This window comes from Hermetia illucens, chromosome 1 (assembly GCF_905115235.1).
Source record: "Hermetia illucens chromosome 1, iHerIll2.2.curated.20191125, whole genome shotgun sequence".
In the NCBI taxonomy this organism is placed as follows: Eukaryota; Metazoa; Arthropoda; class Insecta; order Diptera; family Stratiomyidae; genus Hermetia; species Hermetia illucens.
This window is the reverse complement of record NC_051849.1, coordinates 221199352-221216794: the sequence shown is the minus strand read 5'-3', so window position 1 is coordinate 221216794 and position 17443 is coordinate 221199352. Positions and strand designations below refer to the sequence as shown.

Here is a 17443-nt window from a genome sequence, read left to right as displayed (position 1 = left end):
TTGGACGTCACGAGGAAGGTTCCGCTACACTGCAGAATTTGGGCGATGCATTCAGTATTTAGACATAGTAGTCCTTTTAATCATGGGTTCCTTGCAGAATCCCTAGGTTTTCGTAGAAGTCTGTCTCGATTTCTGCTTTAGTGTGTCCAGAATTCCAACTACAAGTGCCTCACTGGGGATAGTTCCGCTAAACCCTCCGCACTTTGTTTTTCACTCATCTGCTGACATTGCCAGTACTGATTGGTTTCAATCTAGCTATGATCTATCGTAGTAAGACGCACCGACATTCCAGATGAATTTTCTCTGATGGAAATGGAAGAAGAGTGCTTCGATACCGCCGTCTCTACCCCCAAAGATTCTTTGTCACTAGCTGCCGCGATGACCTCCAATCGAACACGCTCCTTGATGATGTCTGGGGTTATGTCGTTGCGGGTAATAAAATGGTACTGGTTTGCAACCCGCTGCACAGTCATGTGCGCGTTTTTTTGGGAAACGCGCGACGAATCTTTGGTACAACAAGGGGCGGTAAGATATTGCACCTGCTGCCGCCGTTGTTATTTCGTAGTTGGAGCGGATGATAAAGAGGTTCACTTTCGCGCTTCCTACGCGAATCTGCTGAAGTGATCACCACAGATTGTGGCGAAACAGCTGCAACAGTCGGAACCACGCTCCTCGTCATTTTGACGCACCCCAGCATTAACGATTTCGAGGCTGTGCTGTTCATTACGAGAACCTGACCCAGTCATCATGTGAGATGACTTTCTACTTCTCAGTTTTGGTAATGCATTTTCTACTTAACTGCCAGGTGTGGTAATAGTTTCCTGTGTGAGTAATCTGCAAGACTGCAAGTTCCTGCGCTTTCCCCATCTAACCCTTAGATTCATTCAAATTGAAGCCATCCATCTCTTCACCTCTCACAACTGATCAAAGTTTATGGCAAGCTGTGAGGATGGAACTGTTTTTTTTTTCATTCAACGTATTCCTCATTGAGATTTGATTGGAAGCAGAGAATTTATCCTTTTCTAACCCGTTCCACGGTTGTTAATTGCCTTGTTGTAACATACATACATCTTCTTACTATTCTAATAAATCGAATTATTTTATTCAATAAATAGCGAACAACATGCCACATTTACAAACAATTCCCACGGCTGCCATCCATTTTAAACTGTCGTAGAATTAACTTCATCTGCCGTGTAGGATTGGAAAAATTCAATAATCGGTTCCATCCTTTTATAGTCCTCTAACAATTTCATTAATTCCGGGATTTTGTCCTTGACAAACATTCCCTTAAACTTGAAACGATCAATATAAAAATCAGTGATTACACCAAAATAACGTTGCAAAATTCCCGGTGTTTTGATAAAATCATTTTCAATTTCACTTCGACGTTCCAAAATTGACTGGTATTTCGGTAAAAGACAATTCCAATCATCCTCACTTCGTATATCCACCTCTAGTAAAGCAAGCAGAAATTTATGTTCCTCTTTGACTTTGATGTGTTTCTGGATTGCAGGCTCAATTAGTCTGAGAACATGATTTATAGATGCTTCTGAAATATCTAAAGATAATTTTTACTTTGAGTATCAAATCTCTACGCTATGTGCCTTACTCGAAGTGATTTCCAGCTTTATTCGTTTCTTTGTTGCTTCCTTTGTCAAGAAATCCTTGAGAATAGATATTGTAGACAAATTGTCACTTCGAAAGCTGGCCCAGCCCTTTCTAAAATTAGCAAATTATCATTAATTAAATTTCAAATGTAAACTGAATCTAGTCACCCATATTTGCACTCCAAAATGGTTCCAATTAAAACGTTCTTATAATATAACTCCATGGAGTCAGCTCCTCCTGAAAGGCGCTCGGGAACTTCTGGGAGCATCTGTTCCATCCAATTATGCACTTCAGCCCATGAAAATGGTCCCTTCAGAGAAAGTTCATTAAAGGGTCTGAAATTTTGGATAAATGGGAAATGTTTTGAATATTATGGATTGGGTGAATATTCATATACCAGGTTGTTCAATAAGTTTTGCGGTTCGATAAGAAAAGCCCAATTTTATGGTTTGAAATTCACTTTATTGTTCAGTGTAGTCGCCGTGAGCATCAATGCACCTGTTCCAACGAGATTCCAATTTATGAATTCCATCCCTGAAGTGAGAATCTGGAAGAGCTGAAAAATATGCTTTCACAGCTGTTATAACCTCATCATTTGATGAAAAACGCTTTCCACGCATGAATTTTTTAGGACTGGAAATAGATGCGAGTCGCTAGGGGGGAATACGGTGGATGTTTTAACAATTCAAACTTGATTTCATGGATTTTAGCAATTGTCAAAATGTTCTTGTGACACGGTGCATTGTCCTGATAAAAAAGAATCTTTTTCTTCTGCAAACTTTGTCTTTTTTTACTAATTTTTTCCTCCAGTTGGTCTAGAAGATCACATTAATATTCAGAATTTGTTGTTTTACCAGTTTGCAGGTAATTCACAGACAAAATTCTTTTCGCATCCCAAAAAACTGATGCCAGCACCTTCTAGGCCGATTTTTGGACACAAACTCGTTCCGTAGCCTAAGAACCAGGTTTACTCCACTCTTCGCTTCTTGTTTTGATTTGGGATCATAATGATAGACCGAAGTCTCATCCATAGGGATGAATCGACCCACAAAATCCACTTGACCCCTTCGAAAACGCTCTAATTGTTGCTGAGAACGTCGCATTCGAATGTGTTTTTGTTCCATTGTTAGCGAATGGGGCACCCATTGTGCACACAGTTTTCTAAAACCCAATACTTCAGTCAAAATATTGCTTGCACTGCCCAATGAGATGCCTAGGGCTTCTACTAAATTTCTTTCAGTCACTCGATGATTTTCCAATATGATATCCTGCATTTTTTTCTACGATTTCTGGTGTTGTTGCTGTTTTTAGACGTGCTTGACGTGGATCGTCTTCAAGGCTTGTACGACCAAGTCTAAATTCAGCAACCATCTTTATACTAACTATCTTATACTAATAGAAGCCCAAGGGTCCTTATACACTTTCAACATTTGTTCATAAATTTCCTTCCAAAAATAAAAATTCAATCACTGAAAGATACTTGATTTTTTCCATGGTAAAAAATACTGTGACGCGTCAATACTAAATGGCTTGTAACAAAGCATGAATTGACAGATTGAAATGAAACTTCACATACGTTCATATGAAGACTGTACCAACATAAAAAAATGGGCTAGTAGCAACGCCCTCTCTCATCGAACCGCAAAACTTATTGAACAATCTATAATAGTACACGTGCCTGGATGCATCAAATGAATGAGTCCTCATATGCAGTGATAAAGGCCGTATCAGATAAGTCTTCAGCTCTACACAGTTTGGCTCGACGTTAGGCATAATATAAGCCTCTAAATTGCCATATTGGCCCTCTGCCGTTTGAAAATGCACAGTTATTTGGTTCGTATCGTCCTTTAGTTTTGCTCTGATGGAAAGTTGGTAGCCGGTCTAAAATTATCAATGAGGGTAAGGTTACTTCAAAAAAGGCGCGAGAGTGGATCACAGTTTATACTCACCGTTGAGTCAACCTGGTTCTCTGTAAGTTCAGCATTATCGTTCTCTAAATCCAGAAATTGAATGTTGATCTCGCTTTGGTACAGGATTTCTAAGATTGGTACTGGCATCTCTATTGTTAGACTATAAGTGGCCTTTTGAGCATCTAATAAGACCTATGTGGTGGTTTAAATGTATCAATTAGGATAGTAAAGTGCATGTTAGACTTGTTCAATAAATTAGTAAAATTAATATGAAATAAAACTTTGAATCGCAAATCAGATACTTGCAGAATCGTTTACATCCAGTACTGCTGACATAGTGTTGGTTGACGTTGAAATTATTTGCGTCGTAAGAGTATACCTTTCGCGTGGTTTTACCAAATTTATTGAAGTACCTTCAACTTGGTTATCAACGTCTGGTTGTTTCTTACTTGCGTTCTTCACTAGTAGTTCTTTGAAAAGTTCTCTATCGCTCAAGTTCACGCTGACGATCTGTGTTGTTAATCCAAATACACTGCCTGCGTAAGTTGCAATCACTATCTCAGTGGCTCCGTTAGAATAGACACATCCTCCTTGTATTGCAGAGATACTTTCAGTAAAAGACTGGAAACATCAAAGGTTAGAGATATGGGTTCAACTTGTCATTGAACAATATTTAAAACAGTTTGGTGTTGGAAAGGACCAACTTTTTTCCAGAAACTTATATACCGTCGGTACATGGATAACTAGTCAATATTTATTTCACCCTTGGAAACTCAGATAAAAACATTTTCGACCATTTGATTCTTTTTTTCCAGTTTTCAGGAAAAAATATGAAATGATGATGGCTGTATGAAATTAGTTTTTTTTTTTAAATAAAGTAGAAAAGTGGAGCTAAAACTTAAAATCGTGAAATCGAATAATTCCGCACGTTTGGGGGCTGATTGGCCCCACCCAGGCATCTGAGGATTAATTACCTCTCTATATATTTCTCTAGGTTCCAAGTCAACTTCGTCCTCGGCAGGTAGAGAGAAAACCTGAACACTGCCATCCCGTCTTCCAATCAATAAATTTTCATTGCCTTCTCCAGTCAAATCGTAGGTGTCGATACATGTTATTGCACTAGTCCCATATTCAGACGTAATGACCACAGAATCTTTGACTGAAGTGGGAAGTGACTATGTGAAAGCAATTCTTTTCTTATTAACTTTGGTAGACTATACCATCACCGATGAATCCCGCAAAGTTATACGCTATAATTTTCCCATCCGCAAAACCGCACATAATCTTATCTCCGAGGATGTTTTTCCTTACATGAAGGGCTGTGGGCACGCTTTCCAATTCTATAGTTTGCCGAACTCGGCAATGTTCTAAAACGCGGAGCACACGCCCGGAACAAGCAAGTATGGTGATGATCCGGTTAGTCTAAAAAAACTGTTTGATATTATTCTGATTTCAAACTTTTTAAGGAGGCATTACATTATTTGGGGATAGAGCGACAGCGTCGACTATGGTATCGCCGCAGAGATAAGTTCCGACATCCTTACAGTCTCTGTAGTGATTGTAAACGTGGTTTCCGCAGACGATCAAATCAGCTCCAAGAACAAACCTGAAAGTTATGTTATTAGAGGAAAGTGCCACGGAAATCCTACTTAAGTTTAACTAAGAATATACAAAAAGGCATAGGAGCAGAGAAGCAAATGCCGTAAGGTCAGCCATAGAACTCGTTCTGTGCATATTCGCTTCACCATTAAAATCTTCTTTTTTTTCTTCAGCTTCTGTACAGTTCACAAGCGGGGTCGGCTCGTTGTGATCGGTTTCGCCATTTGGCTATATCAAATGTCTGATCTGGATGCAATCTCGAGGCTTTGAAATCCCCATCCAACGTATCAAGCCACCGTTGTCTCGGCCTGCCTTTTGGTCGTTTACCATCGACTTCGATGTTCTTGGCAAGTGAATTCTTGTTAGCATGAATTGCGTGACCATACCATCGAAGAAGCCTCTCTCGCAATTTTTCCACGATCGGTGCAACCCCATAACGATCGTGGATATCTTCATTTCGGATGTGATCAAAACGTGTCACGCCACTAGTCCAACGCAATATCTTCGTCTCGATTACTGTAAGATGCCGTTCATTGCCTTTTATGGTTGGCCAACACTCAAAACCATAGAGGGCGACGGGACGGATCGCTTCACCATTCAAATGATGTTGTTGTTATGATCAAATTATGGATTTAACAACTTTGCACTAGATGGACGTGTCTATTTTGAGTAGTCTTACGGTTACAAAATGATTGAAAAGAAATTCTAAAAGACCAGGCAAGCCGAAAAGTATTAAGCGAGTTGATGCGGACGATTTGGTCAACTTATATCAATGATCGATATGAAAGGCTGAAGGCATAAGTTGAACTTTGAGATAAAACAAATCGGGACCCGAAAGCTGGACGCTTTAGGTGTGAAAGGTTTTTTTTGTATTTCTTTTATAAAAACATTTGAGTGGACATTTGTCCCACCTACCACGTAAATTATGCATGTATTATGTGAGAATGATGCATGATGCTGACATTCAAAGCCCTGAATTTGTGCAGAAACGACAACTGTGACCTATTATGATTTTGTTAGTATTATAATAGTACGATTTTCACGACACTTGGTAGGATCATGCTACATGTTATAGTCTACGTTGATTTTGTGACTCTAGAATGAACTTAAGGGGGGTTTTGCAGTCAATTACTAAAAAATATAGGCATGCAGGGTATTTCGGGGTCTAGGTACTATATAGGGGCAGCTTCTTATTTTTTCAGATTTTTTGTTTGGGTAGATTCCGAGAATGGGTCCGGGAGAGGAATGATCACTTTCGAACCCCCGCACTCCTCACCTTTCTAACAAATTTCAAAACTAACGGCTTCGGAAAGTACTAAACGAGACCTTTCATTTAATACTCCACATGACTATATTTCGTGAAAAAATTTACACTCCCCTTTTGCATTTAAAATGTAGAAGATAGCCCGAACGTTTTAGGAAAAGTTTTTGTTCAAACATTGATCTAACTTATGAGAACGTTTCGTGACCGATGAAGTGGACACTTTCCTCATAATCATCCTTAAATTACAAGTGGATTGAGGTGCTAGAAAGGGTGCGACAAAATGTAAATTGGAGTTCCCGTTTAACCTGCAAAACTTTTCAAGGGAGGAATGTTTGTGGAGGTGGTAACAAAGGCCACTGTTTATATAGCTACAGGGATGCTAGCAAAATTCATAATTTTGATCTTATTCCTCCTGATGAACTGAAGTTCGCCAAAGCAGGTAGGAGTGAAATGCTAACAAAAAAAAATTTTAGTTTTTTCTTTAATATATCCTACCAGCATAGTTTGCATTCACGTTTAGAACCGAACCGAACTATTCAGACCTGTCTTCTTGGAAGAAGGTTGAGAGAGGCCCTGATAACGTTCCTCGGATTACAGGAGGTAGCCCCTGATTGGACGGATTAAACAGCAACGATTTTGTCAGGGGAAAATGGACTACTCTTTCTTATCTTGGAATGCTTAATCTATTTATCGAATACGGGAAGTTCTTCAGGAAGCATCCTTGTTCTTGAATAACCCAAATCGTTGTTTTATCAGCGGCGAAAAGAAAGAAGCAGAGTATTAACTAAACCTGCGGTCGATCTTTGACCTGAGGGCCTCCTCCTTTGAGGAGGAAGCAAAAGAAGTTAGACCTATAGGAAACCGAAGGACACCAAACAGCTTAAGTCGCAGACCATCAGCAGCTCGATTAGCAATCAATAGAGAGCACGTCCAACGACAAGCGCTCCTCAAGCGGAATTCGGATCAATAGCCCAGACAGAGAATAGCTTTGAAATTAACGAAGTTTATTTTTCCTTGAAACCAAAACTGGTGAAACACTATTTGGACGTCGTCTTCAGCAGCAGGAAAAACCAGCACAAAGCCCTTCTAAGATCACCAAGGATCCAATCGGTGCGCAAAGCGCAGAAAAGTATACATTGGATAAATTAAAAGGAACGTGGAAACACGTTTGGAAAATGGAATGAGAATCAGGATATGGATTGATATTCCCAGTGAAGCGTTTAGGCTGAATTCAAGTACCAGCCAGCTGTAGCAATGTATTTCCTAACTAAGGTTGTTAGGTTATAAAGCAGACTTCAAATTGGCGTTTTCGTACTCCTTTTCTGGACCTATTTAGCCAACAAGTATTGGCCTCAGCATCTTGTACCCCAGGAACCTGGAATCCAGAATCCTTTCATCATGAATTGTTCTGTGCTTGCTCCGTTACTGAAGAGTTACATATCACTTGAAGAGCACCATAATCATAATCGAATTGGAGCATACCAAAATCTCAATAAATAAAATGATAAAGAAAAAATTATTCATTGGCTAAAACAAATATTCTTGGGACACTTCATCAGCTTGTTTTGCTTTGAAGGAAGATGAAAGGTAGCATGAGGTGAATCAAGAACAAAGTCTGAAAGAAAGTGAGATTGTAAGATTGCTGGATGGTGAACTAAGAGTAATGATGCACACGAAACATAGAAATAGGTGGCATGCAAGGAAAGCGAGATTTTTTTCCATTGATTACTAATATGAGAAAGTTAACAATTCTAACACTGACAGAGAACTTCCTTCTCTCTAACGATTTTTTACGGTTGTGGTGAAGCATTCACTCAAGAAGACTATATAGAGGAGGAGCAACTTTAGCGGTAAAGGGGCACGGAATTTCATTGTGCATCTTGCGAATAGGGACGGGGTAGGTAAGTGGTAAGTGGTCCTTCATCTTATCCGGGCAGGAAACGGATGCATCCGAGAGATAAATCTTGAATGCACCGACTTATTTCCTCCTCACTTCTTAGCAGAGCAAATTGCCGAGAATGTTGACCGTGTTTACTTTCACCAAGCTTCCCATAGAGGAATTTCGAAGCATAATTCGCTTAGTAGTTCCATTATTCCGAAATGAGTCTTTAATGAAGTTTTGCGTTTAATTGCCTAAATAGCTGTGCAATATCTATTGTTATGACGGATATTTCCACGTGCTCGCATTAACTCGCAATCAATCATGTGCTCGCAACCACGTGGGCGCACACCAATCCACTGCATCATATACACGGCACTAACAGCAGCCCATACGCGCGGTATTTTCCTCACGGAACTCCCGGCGCGGTCAAAACAATGCAAGACTTTTCCGTCTCCATAAAATTTATAAGTATGTACTGGGGGTTGAATCTCCTGTGTCCTGTGTTCTAGTTTTCTTGCATTCACTTCAAGTCACAAATCGACTGTATTCATTTCATCGTGGTGAGAGAATTGTTTCCCCATGCTTTCACAAGTCTCTACTTTAGCTCACGGGCACTTGTATTAAGCTAAACACCTCTATAATTCGACATGCCATTGGCTAAAATGAAAATGATAAGATGATAGACAGACATTGTTTCGAGACAGTCTAAGTTAGAGACGAAGTCTGTAAAAAGGATTTATTGACTTGGTCCATTTTACTAATTAATATGTTCTTGGTAAACTCCCACTATAAGAAAAAAGACTGTAACACTTTTAAAAGTCGTGCATTAGATCTAATGAGGTATTTCGTCGAACTCCATAAAGCATTTAACTCTATTTATCACACTCACATGCATTTTATAGCCTCCGTAAGATTGGTGTCAAATGAGAGAAACATCTTTCCTTTCTTCGTATAACCCTTCACAATATTTTCAGTTGCAACGAAAATCTTATCAAAATTCGATCCTAAATATTTTTCAGGATTAAAAAATAACTTGAAAAAAAAATAGAACAAAGTTCATTCTCACCCACAGCGCCACCCAATTGAATGGATGATACCTTTTTACCGGCATATACTTGAAATATTATTTGGGCTTCAGTTTTTTTAATGGTAAACAGTTGTACATTCCCATCCACATCAGCAATCACAACCTTGAATGAAAGTAGACAATCTCTTTGTTATTACAATTAACATTCTGGAGTCGATTTCGATGTCTTTCTTGTCGACGCTACAAACCTTTTGTTGTTTTTTGTAGGCGTTTGGTAGGAGCTTCAAACAATTTCGTGAAGTAGTTCCAACAGTGCCATAATCAATTCTTGTTAATTCTAACTCCATTTTCTTAGATATTTCTTTTTTCCGCTTTTGAGGAGATGGTTCAATAAGTAGATTATGAAGGACAACGTTACATGCTGGTCTGTTTGAAGGATAATGTCTCCTTAGCAACCAATTTAGAAATATTTCGAGGCTAGTGGTTTATCGATTTTCTTTGAACTTGTTGCGTTCTCCAATCTTTTCCGTTGGATTTTACTACATTGTAGTTAAGAGTTAAACATGTTATCGATTGTGAAAATAGGACTCTATCTTTCTCTCTTAATCGTCTACCATTTGGTAAACCGTTTTCGTCAAAATAGTAAAAGCTATGTTAGTATTATCATTTGAAGGCTCTATGGTCATGGTTTGAATTAGGAAGTGGTTAGTTAGCCAAAGTTTAAAGTAAAAGATTGATTTGGACATGATTTCCAGACCAATAAGGCTAGTACAGTAAATACAGTATTTCGGGAACCAACTGTCCCCTTCTCAGTGTTTTATCTTCCGCTAAGCATTCAGAAGATAAAACATTGAGGAAGGGGACAGTTGGTCCCCGAAATACCGGGGTCAAATTAAACCTGATCGCAGCTATGAAGATTGATTAACTTCTAAACTCCTACTTCAATCCAAAATTTCCTGGAATTTATTCACAAAATTTAAAATGTAAGCCATTAAAATCGATATTGTTCTTTTCATTGTCTCTAACACGCTTAAGCCATAGAGGAATATTTTTTAAAGTCGATGTTTATTATGTAGATCGGAAATTTTCATATCTACCTCTCTGCTGCTGAAATGCGTTCTCTATAGTGGCCTTTTGATCCATCTATTAAAAAGAAGAAGAATCTTCTGAAGAATTTTTTGCCCCCTACATGAGGATGGACGATTCCTAGCCTGTGGATAAAATCCGGCTCAATAGGTTGCGGTAGGCGGGTCACCTAATCCGTATAGATGAGGATGATTCGGCCCGGAAAGTCTATAAGGACAATATCTATAGTAGAAAAAGAAGACGAGGCAGACTCTACCTGAGATGGAGCGATGGCATAGGTCAGGACGCCAGACAGCTTTTAGGGATATCGAATTGATGGACCTCGGTGCAAAACTGGGATGTTTGGAGTTCCTTATTAAGGCAGACCTAGACCGGATACCGGTTGTTGCGCCGTTGATGACGATGATGGTTAAAAAGAAATCGCAGAGAACCAAATTTGGTGAAATCAATAGTTGCCTTTGTTGAAAAATTCGCAGATAATGATGGCATTGTGCGACAACTTGTGCAAAATCCACGAGTTTTTGACCAATTGCTTCACAAATGTTAAATAACTCCTAAAGAGTGGTCCTTGTTTCTTTTGGCATAAATTCATGGTTCACAATATCGTTGTAATCGCGAACAGCCAATCACAACAAGGGGGTAATGTGTACATGGTTGTACGCATAGAATTTTTTATTGCATGAAGGCAAACAGGATTGAAACATTTTGATTGAACTTGTCAAAGGTGCTCTACAAAAAATTCCACTTTGGTTTCAAAAATCCAACAATTCAGAATGTTTCGTGGATGCGAATAGCCGTGGCAATGAACGATACGCTGGGCTGTGTTTTTGTTGAATTTCTGAATTTGCTTCAATTTTTGGAATCTTATAACGAATTAACGTTTGTGCAAATTTATCTTTACTTCCTGTTTAAAGTTCATCATACAAATTTGTTTGAATAATAATCATTAATAATGTTGACCCTGCCATTTTTCATATAAAGTTGTGGAGGCGAACCGTATTCTCAGAAATTTCACAAGAATTTTTAACTTTCACAGCAAAAAGGCGACAGAAAACTCTCCATTTAGCCGACAATGACCAGTGAGAATTCCCACTATCCCCCAATAAGCACCCTGGACTGCTCCATCCCTGGTAGGTCCGTCCAGTATAGTTCCCTCAACCGTTCCTCTTCATTTTTTAGTGTCATAGCCATGAAACCGTTTCCGATTCCACAGAAGGGTTCTGGCCCGTGTAAAGGCGTCCCTGCTCCCTTCTTGGTTAGTTCGTCCGCTGTCTCGATGCTTTCCAACCCAGCATGGCCTGGAACCCAGAGTATCCAGACATTGTTGGACGAGTCGAGTGTATTCAGTCTCTCAAAGTATTTCCATACCAGTTTAGAGTTCACTTGGTTGGACATAAGTGCCTTGATCGCTGCTTGGCTATTGGTGAAATAAGCAATGTTCTGCCACCTGTAGTTCCTTTGGAGATTAGAGGAGGATCTGTCTATGGCGTATATTTCCGCCTGAAATATGGTAGTGTACCTGTTCATTGGCACGAAGTACATTTTCCTTGGACCAATAACACCGGCACCCGCTCTTCTGCTGTGAGGGATCCGTCAGTGAACCAAGTAATCAGTTGCTGGTTTAAGTCGTATGTCGCAGCCACGCTCTCCCAGTTTGCCTTGTTACTCCAACGTGTTTCAAACTTCTTATCAAAGTGAAACCTGGTTGTCATGTTATCCCTTGGTATCAGTAATTCGGGATACCGCATAGAAAGAATATCAGTCTTCCTTCGGTTTAGGCAGCTCCCCAACTCACTGATACTCCCCGCCATCCTGAATATTGCCCTCCTTGCCTGCATCTGTATGTGCAGATGGAGAGGGGTTAATCCCAAAAGGACCTCCAGGGATGCCGTTGGGCATATGCTTATTGCCCCACTGATACACACGGAAGCCAGTCTTTGGAGCTTGTGTGCTGAGTTCGGTTCTTTATGCACAGATGACCGCCAATGATTACCATTGGCCACACTATTGCAGTAAATATCCAAAGTAGTATCTTCGGGCTGCAACCCCATTTTTTTCCTGCACTTTCCGACAAGTGTTTCGGACATGTGGCTTCCATAGTAATTTTTGGTTTAGCGTAATTCCCGAATATTTGACCTCTGTTTCTCGTTTCAATCAAGCTTACATCTCCTAGTGAATGGTACTATGGCGGTTTTGGCTGGATTGATCCGCAGTCCCACCTTCCTGCACCAGGCACTAGTAACCCTTAGGCCAGTTTGGATTCTATCACAGGATATCTTCATATTTGCCCGTACAAATTAGAACAATGTCGTCCGCGTAACCCTGGACTTGTATTCCAATATTTGTTAGCACGTCCAGGAGTTCGTCCACTACCATACTTTACATAAGCAGCGTCCTGTGGACAACCTTGAGTAGTGCTCATGACAATAGAATTTATACCTGTCGGTACTTCTATTTGCCTGCTTTCTAGCAATTTGCGCATCCAAAATACCAGGGTGTTTCCCACTCCCTTGCGGCTCAGGGCATCTTGCATCTCTGTGTGCGATGTGTTGTTGAATGCTCTAACTAACTGTCACTTTATGTTCATACGTGACACCGTCTTACGGTAAGTGACACTTCATTATGCGCATTGTAGCTCGCCATTCACTCGCTTAGCACTAGACTATCGTGTGGAAGATTGCAGTTCAAATCTTACTGGGGACAGTGGGATTTATATCTATCGTGACAGGATGTCAGATACGGATACCCGTCGACTCAGTTGTGAATGAGTACCTGAATCATATCAGGATAATAATCACGAGCGAGCTCAATACTGACCACATTGCCTTCTACAGGGCACCGTAATCCTATAATGTATCGTTACGGCTTTGAATGAAGTGCTCTTACACACTTCAAGGCCCCAAGTGAATTGCGTGCCGTACTTATAAACCATCAATCGTGGAATTTTCTTTAACGGAACATTTAATACAAACTCGTTCCAGACAAATGTATTTTACACCGCGTCACTTTACAACTGTTCTACTATGACGCGGGTCCACATTACTGAAATCGTTTCTAAAAGCATATCAGCTTTTTCATTTCAAGTGATTAGGAACATTATAAGGATTATAAGGATACAACTACCGTTCACTGGCCTAGAGAAAATAACGACATTCAATTTATAGATTATTTTTCATTTATTTTTATTTTCAAATTTCTTATTTTTAACACTGTTTTCCTTGTTGATATTGACAATAAAAAATAAAATGGACGAAAATAATATCATTTATGTGTAGGTATCTATATTGTGAAAATTTCATATTAAAATAAATTTTGAGAGAACTATATCCATCCATTATTATCTTAAAGTAGACTTCTGCTTAGTTTTTCTCCTTTTTAAGGCACCCAGTTCCGCATTCTTCACCTTCGCAAATATCACAAAGCGACGATTCTGGTGGGCTGTAAAATTCTCGTGCACGACGTGCTAAGAAGTGAACAAATGTATATTGAATTAGGTTCGTAAATAACGTAATGTCGATGGAAGGAACAAGCAATTCCAATTCTTTGTCTTGATGATTGAACACTGGATATTTAATTATAAAGACAGGGGGTACTTACTGTCATCATAGTAGTCATAAACAACAACTGCAGCAGGTTTGAGCTGAGCAACTCTGTGCGTCTTAAATGCTTTCACAACCGGGCATACGCTCTCGCTAGTAAGACTATCGAAATAGATGACGGCAACTGTCTCACCGTTCTTTGTTTCTACTTTCTGTAAGGAGAGGAATTGTTTAACAATATATGGATTGAGCACCACGAAAGCAATTTGATAATCACCTTCACGCTTTCTGTTCCTTCAATGTCTGCAAGTCCGTCTTGGTCAACAGTGAAACCGCTTGGTAGATTAACTTCCATCACAGCCATATTAGACTCCTTTGGTTGTCCGTCCGGCGCAGAGTAGCTGAAAGTATTTTTTTCGTATTGAACGATTTTTCAACTAACTCAAGCTAAAGTACGCCTTTGATTTTTAGTATATCCAGAATATGGATATTTAGTAAAGATTTTGATTTTACCTTGCGCAAACCTTCAGCTTCAAGAAATCAGAATTAGATTCGGGATCAACACTAGGCTCGACTTTGAATCCAGGAGAAGAATCGGTGTTGTCAACATTATATCTGCAAGAGAGTTGAACAAGCGCGATACCATTGCCCTTAGCGTTTACGTCTACTTTGCGAACTGTGGGTGGGAGCTAGAAAAGAACGAATTTGCTAAGTATCTCCAATGGTTTTTGAAATTGAAATTATTAATATAATTTAACAAGTTATTACCTCGTATGATTGTAATACAATAGCATTATCCTTATCGACATTTGCTGTGGATTTCTCTCCATCGTAATTGAACTCTATAGTCATGGCGGGATCTTTGGCAGAGAACTTCTCAGCAAATTTAATCAATGCCGATAATCCAACCACGGTATCCTGAGTGGATTCAAATCCGCCGTTACTGTTTCGCTGTCCAATCAACCATTTGAGAATCGGTAGCGACTCAGCCACACGTCCGCTCTCCAAATAAGTCAGTAGCCCGTAAGCAGTAGTTTCCACATTGGCACTTCGTGGTTTCCAAAACCAGAAGTTCGTCTTTGTTTTATCTTCTTGGGGTTCTGGTTTTGCCCACCATTTACGACCAACATCGGTTGTTGCCCGCTTTTCTAATTTTTCAATGAAGGCTTCACTTGATGGAGTCTTTGCAACATTCATCGCATACGCTGCAATTGCCAGACCGTAAACTTCACCGGATGCATCTGTGTTTTTGTCAATGAATTTCAGAGCTTTCTCAACATTTGAATTGTATTCTGGATATTTTTTCTGAAAATAATATTCATTTGGTGATTTAATAAAATATTCGGAGCAGTTAAAGTTAAAGTAAACTATTTTAAAGTATTCTTACAGCATTTTCCAAGAAAGCAAGAACTGTGAATGCGGTTAGTACAACTCCGTTGTCATTTTCCGTAGCATGGTCATGATCAATCACCCTTCCCACTTCTGGGAAGCTACCGTTTTCAGCTTGATGTTTAGCTAAGAATTCCAATGCTGATTTGATAATGTTTTCGTCGATAGCAATATAGTTTGCAGCTTGCCGGAATGAGCGGGCAACATATGCTGTTAGCCAAGTGCTACCACTCTTGTCGCTTTTGCCGAATGCACTGTAGGATCCGTCATCGTGTTTATAGGTCAGTTCGCGTTGATAACCTATTTCCATGAATTTTCTTGCTTTGTCGGCAATTTCGGGTGTGAGCTTTCCGATATTCTGTGAGAAATATATCAAAATTTTTTGAGTATAAAATATATTTTACAGAGTTTAAGGGCCGCTTTAAGAAAAGGTGTTGTGGAGCCCCCTCGGAGATCTCAATGAAGCTGGTCCCTTCCATAGGAATACGGACACGAAGGCGGGAAGGAAGTTGCAGCCTCTGTTCTGACTGCTGCCGTGGGAGTTTCGTCCAAGGATGGCAAAATGTCAGAGGGACAATTTACCATCCTCCGGGAATGTCTGTGGAAAAAAATGCTTGAGCCTGGAATGAAGCCACGATTTAACAATCACGGTTTTCGCGATAGGCTTCTCCATTTGGAGTGTACTGACGAGGCTGCCTTAAATTGGCTCTAGCAGGCAATCCCGGCTTTGAGTTCCGGTGGTCGGCCCAAGTTCACTATTGTGAACACTGAGCTACGTTGGATGTTGGTTACCGGGCCCTCGAAGGAAGGCACAGGCATCATCCGCATGCTGGGTGAACAGAACCCGGGCATGGACTTTGGACACTGGAGGGTAAAGTTCATGAATGCCAAGAAGATCAAATCTACAAATGTGGAGGGTTTCAGCTTGATATTCGAACTGGACCAAAAGAGTCTGAATGTGCTCAGGGTAAGTCACCATATGCTGCTCCACTTTTTCCTAGATAGACTGAAATTCAGTCATATCAGGAAACTGTAGAGCATCATCTCTATTTTGAGAGCGAAGAACAATGACGGTCTTCGACTCACACAATATAGAGCAAATTGTAGAGGGGTCAATCTCCCCTGCCGGGACCGGAACCAGAAATTGGAGTATCAGTAGCATTGGCTTAGTCTGTTTTCAAAAACTGAGACCAAGCTTCCCAAAATGACAGATGGCAGAGCTTAAATGCTGCTTGACACACCAAACTTTTCCTGCCAGAACCGAACATCCGTACCGCAAAGTTTATCCTGTCGAAAGGAGGACTTGCAGGTGTATTGTGGGCATTCTGACAGGCCATAATTCACTAGCTGGGCATATGTTCAGAATAGGAATTACTCAAGATGATACGTGTCCCTCCTGTAATGAGGAAGCGGAATCCACGGAGCATTTCCTATGTGAATGCTCCGCCTATGGACACATCAGATCTTTGGTGCCGATGTTCTCCAGTTGCAACGGATAGCATCATATCCGCTAACGGAAATCCTGCGATACGTTAACGAATCCGGAATATTCCGTTAGACTGGGGTGGCGAGTACAATAGGCCAACACGGCCTGAGTGCTCAGAATGCTGTAGCTTCTCCCCCACCACACACACACAAACACACACACACACACACACACACACCATGAATTAATGTTTAAAGGGACGATGATAAATTGTAAAAAAAATATTGAAAATGGCAAAGACTGATCTCTTAAAAAAAGATGATGAATGAACTGCGTTGATATCAACTGTAGCCATGTCTGCTAAATATTTAGAGAGATAATCACAACCTCCCTCTCCTAGAGATTTTCATCCATTCTTGATGAATTCATTTCATAATTACAATGGTCAAGGAAACAGCAGCCAGATCTTTCGATAGAAATGGTCGATTAGTCGAGAACAACTCGTGAGAGGAACTATGCAGACAATTGCGCGGTTGCTTCAAACAGCGGTGCAAGGACACAAATATAAACTTCTGGCGTGCTTCGGTAATAGAAAGTCTGTGAAGGCACAGTTATCGACAAGTGATCTGCCTGTGCCTATTTAAAGAAATAAATCTGTCTTCTCACCACCAAAAGAACGGGAGGTAAATGATGGTCTCATTCAATCAGTG

The 17443-nt window shown here is 40.1% G+C and overlaps 2 protein-coding genes across 29 annotated transcripts in view; both read right to left on the bottom strand.

The window, feature by feature from the left end:
* Nucleotides 1-1074: 1074 nt before the first annotated feature.
* On the bottom strand, nucleotides 1075-9730 carry LOC119647227 (Bardet-Biedl syndrome 7 protein homolog). The gene is made up of 12 exons (XM_038048064.1): nucleotides 9542-9730; nucleotides 9333-9456; nucleotides 9156-9270; nucleotides 4998-5127; nucleotides 4742-4943; nucleotides 4496-4680; nucleotides 3828-4142; nucleotides 3561-3713; nucleotides 3290-3492; nucleotides 1779-1946; nucleotides 1613-1722; nucleotides 1075-1561 (listed from the first exon to the last, which is right to left on the bottom strand). Exons 1-12 carry the CDS (start codon nucleotides 9638-9640, stop codon nucleotides 1164-1166), a joined length of 2202 nt encoding a protein of 733 aa, XP_037903992.1. The 5' UTR covers nucleotides 9641-9730; the 3' UTR covers nucleotides 1075-1163.
* A 3806-nt stretch (nucleotides 9731-13536) lies between these two features.
* LOC119657979 (CD109 antigen-like) overlaps nucleotides 13537-17443 on the bottom strand; it is a 103819-nt gene continuing 99912 nt past the window's right edge. For all 28 annotated transcript variants that reach the window (XM_038065366.1, XM_038065373.1, XM_038065320.1 and 25 more), the window contains 6 exons: nucleotides 15306-15665; nucleotides 14687-15223; nucleotides 14432-14607; nucleotides 14196-14319; nucleotides 13977-14130; nucleotides 13537-13842 (listed from right to left, as the gene is read on the bottom strand). In XM_038065366.1, the coding sequence (XP_037921294.1) occupies nucleotides 13739-13842; nucleotides 13977-14130; nucleotides 14196-14319; nucleotides 14432-14607; nucleotides 14687-15223; nucleotides 15306-15665 (1455 nt within the window). In that variant the 3' untranslated portion in view covers nucleotides 13537-13738. The remainder of the gene's footprint in view (nucleotides 13843-13976; nucleotides 14131-14195; nucleotides 14320-14431; nucleotides 14608-14686; nucleotides 15224-15305; nucleotides 15666-17443) is intronic.

Coding starts and splice junctions, on each gene's coding strand:
- LOC119647227 (XM_038048064.1), bottom strand. CDS start 9,640: ATGGAGTTAGAATTAACAAGAATTGATTATGGCACTGTTGGAACTACT. Junction 9,271..9,332: donor TCAATTGGGTGGCGCTGTGG/GTGAGAATGAAC, acceptor AAAAATATTTAG/GATCGAATTTTGATAAGATT. Junction 4,143..4,495: donor CTAGAGAAATATATAGAGAG/GTAATTAATCCT, acceptor TGATGTTTCCAG/TCTTTTACTGAAAGTATCTC.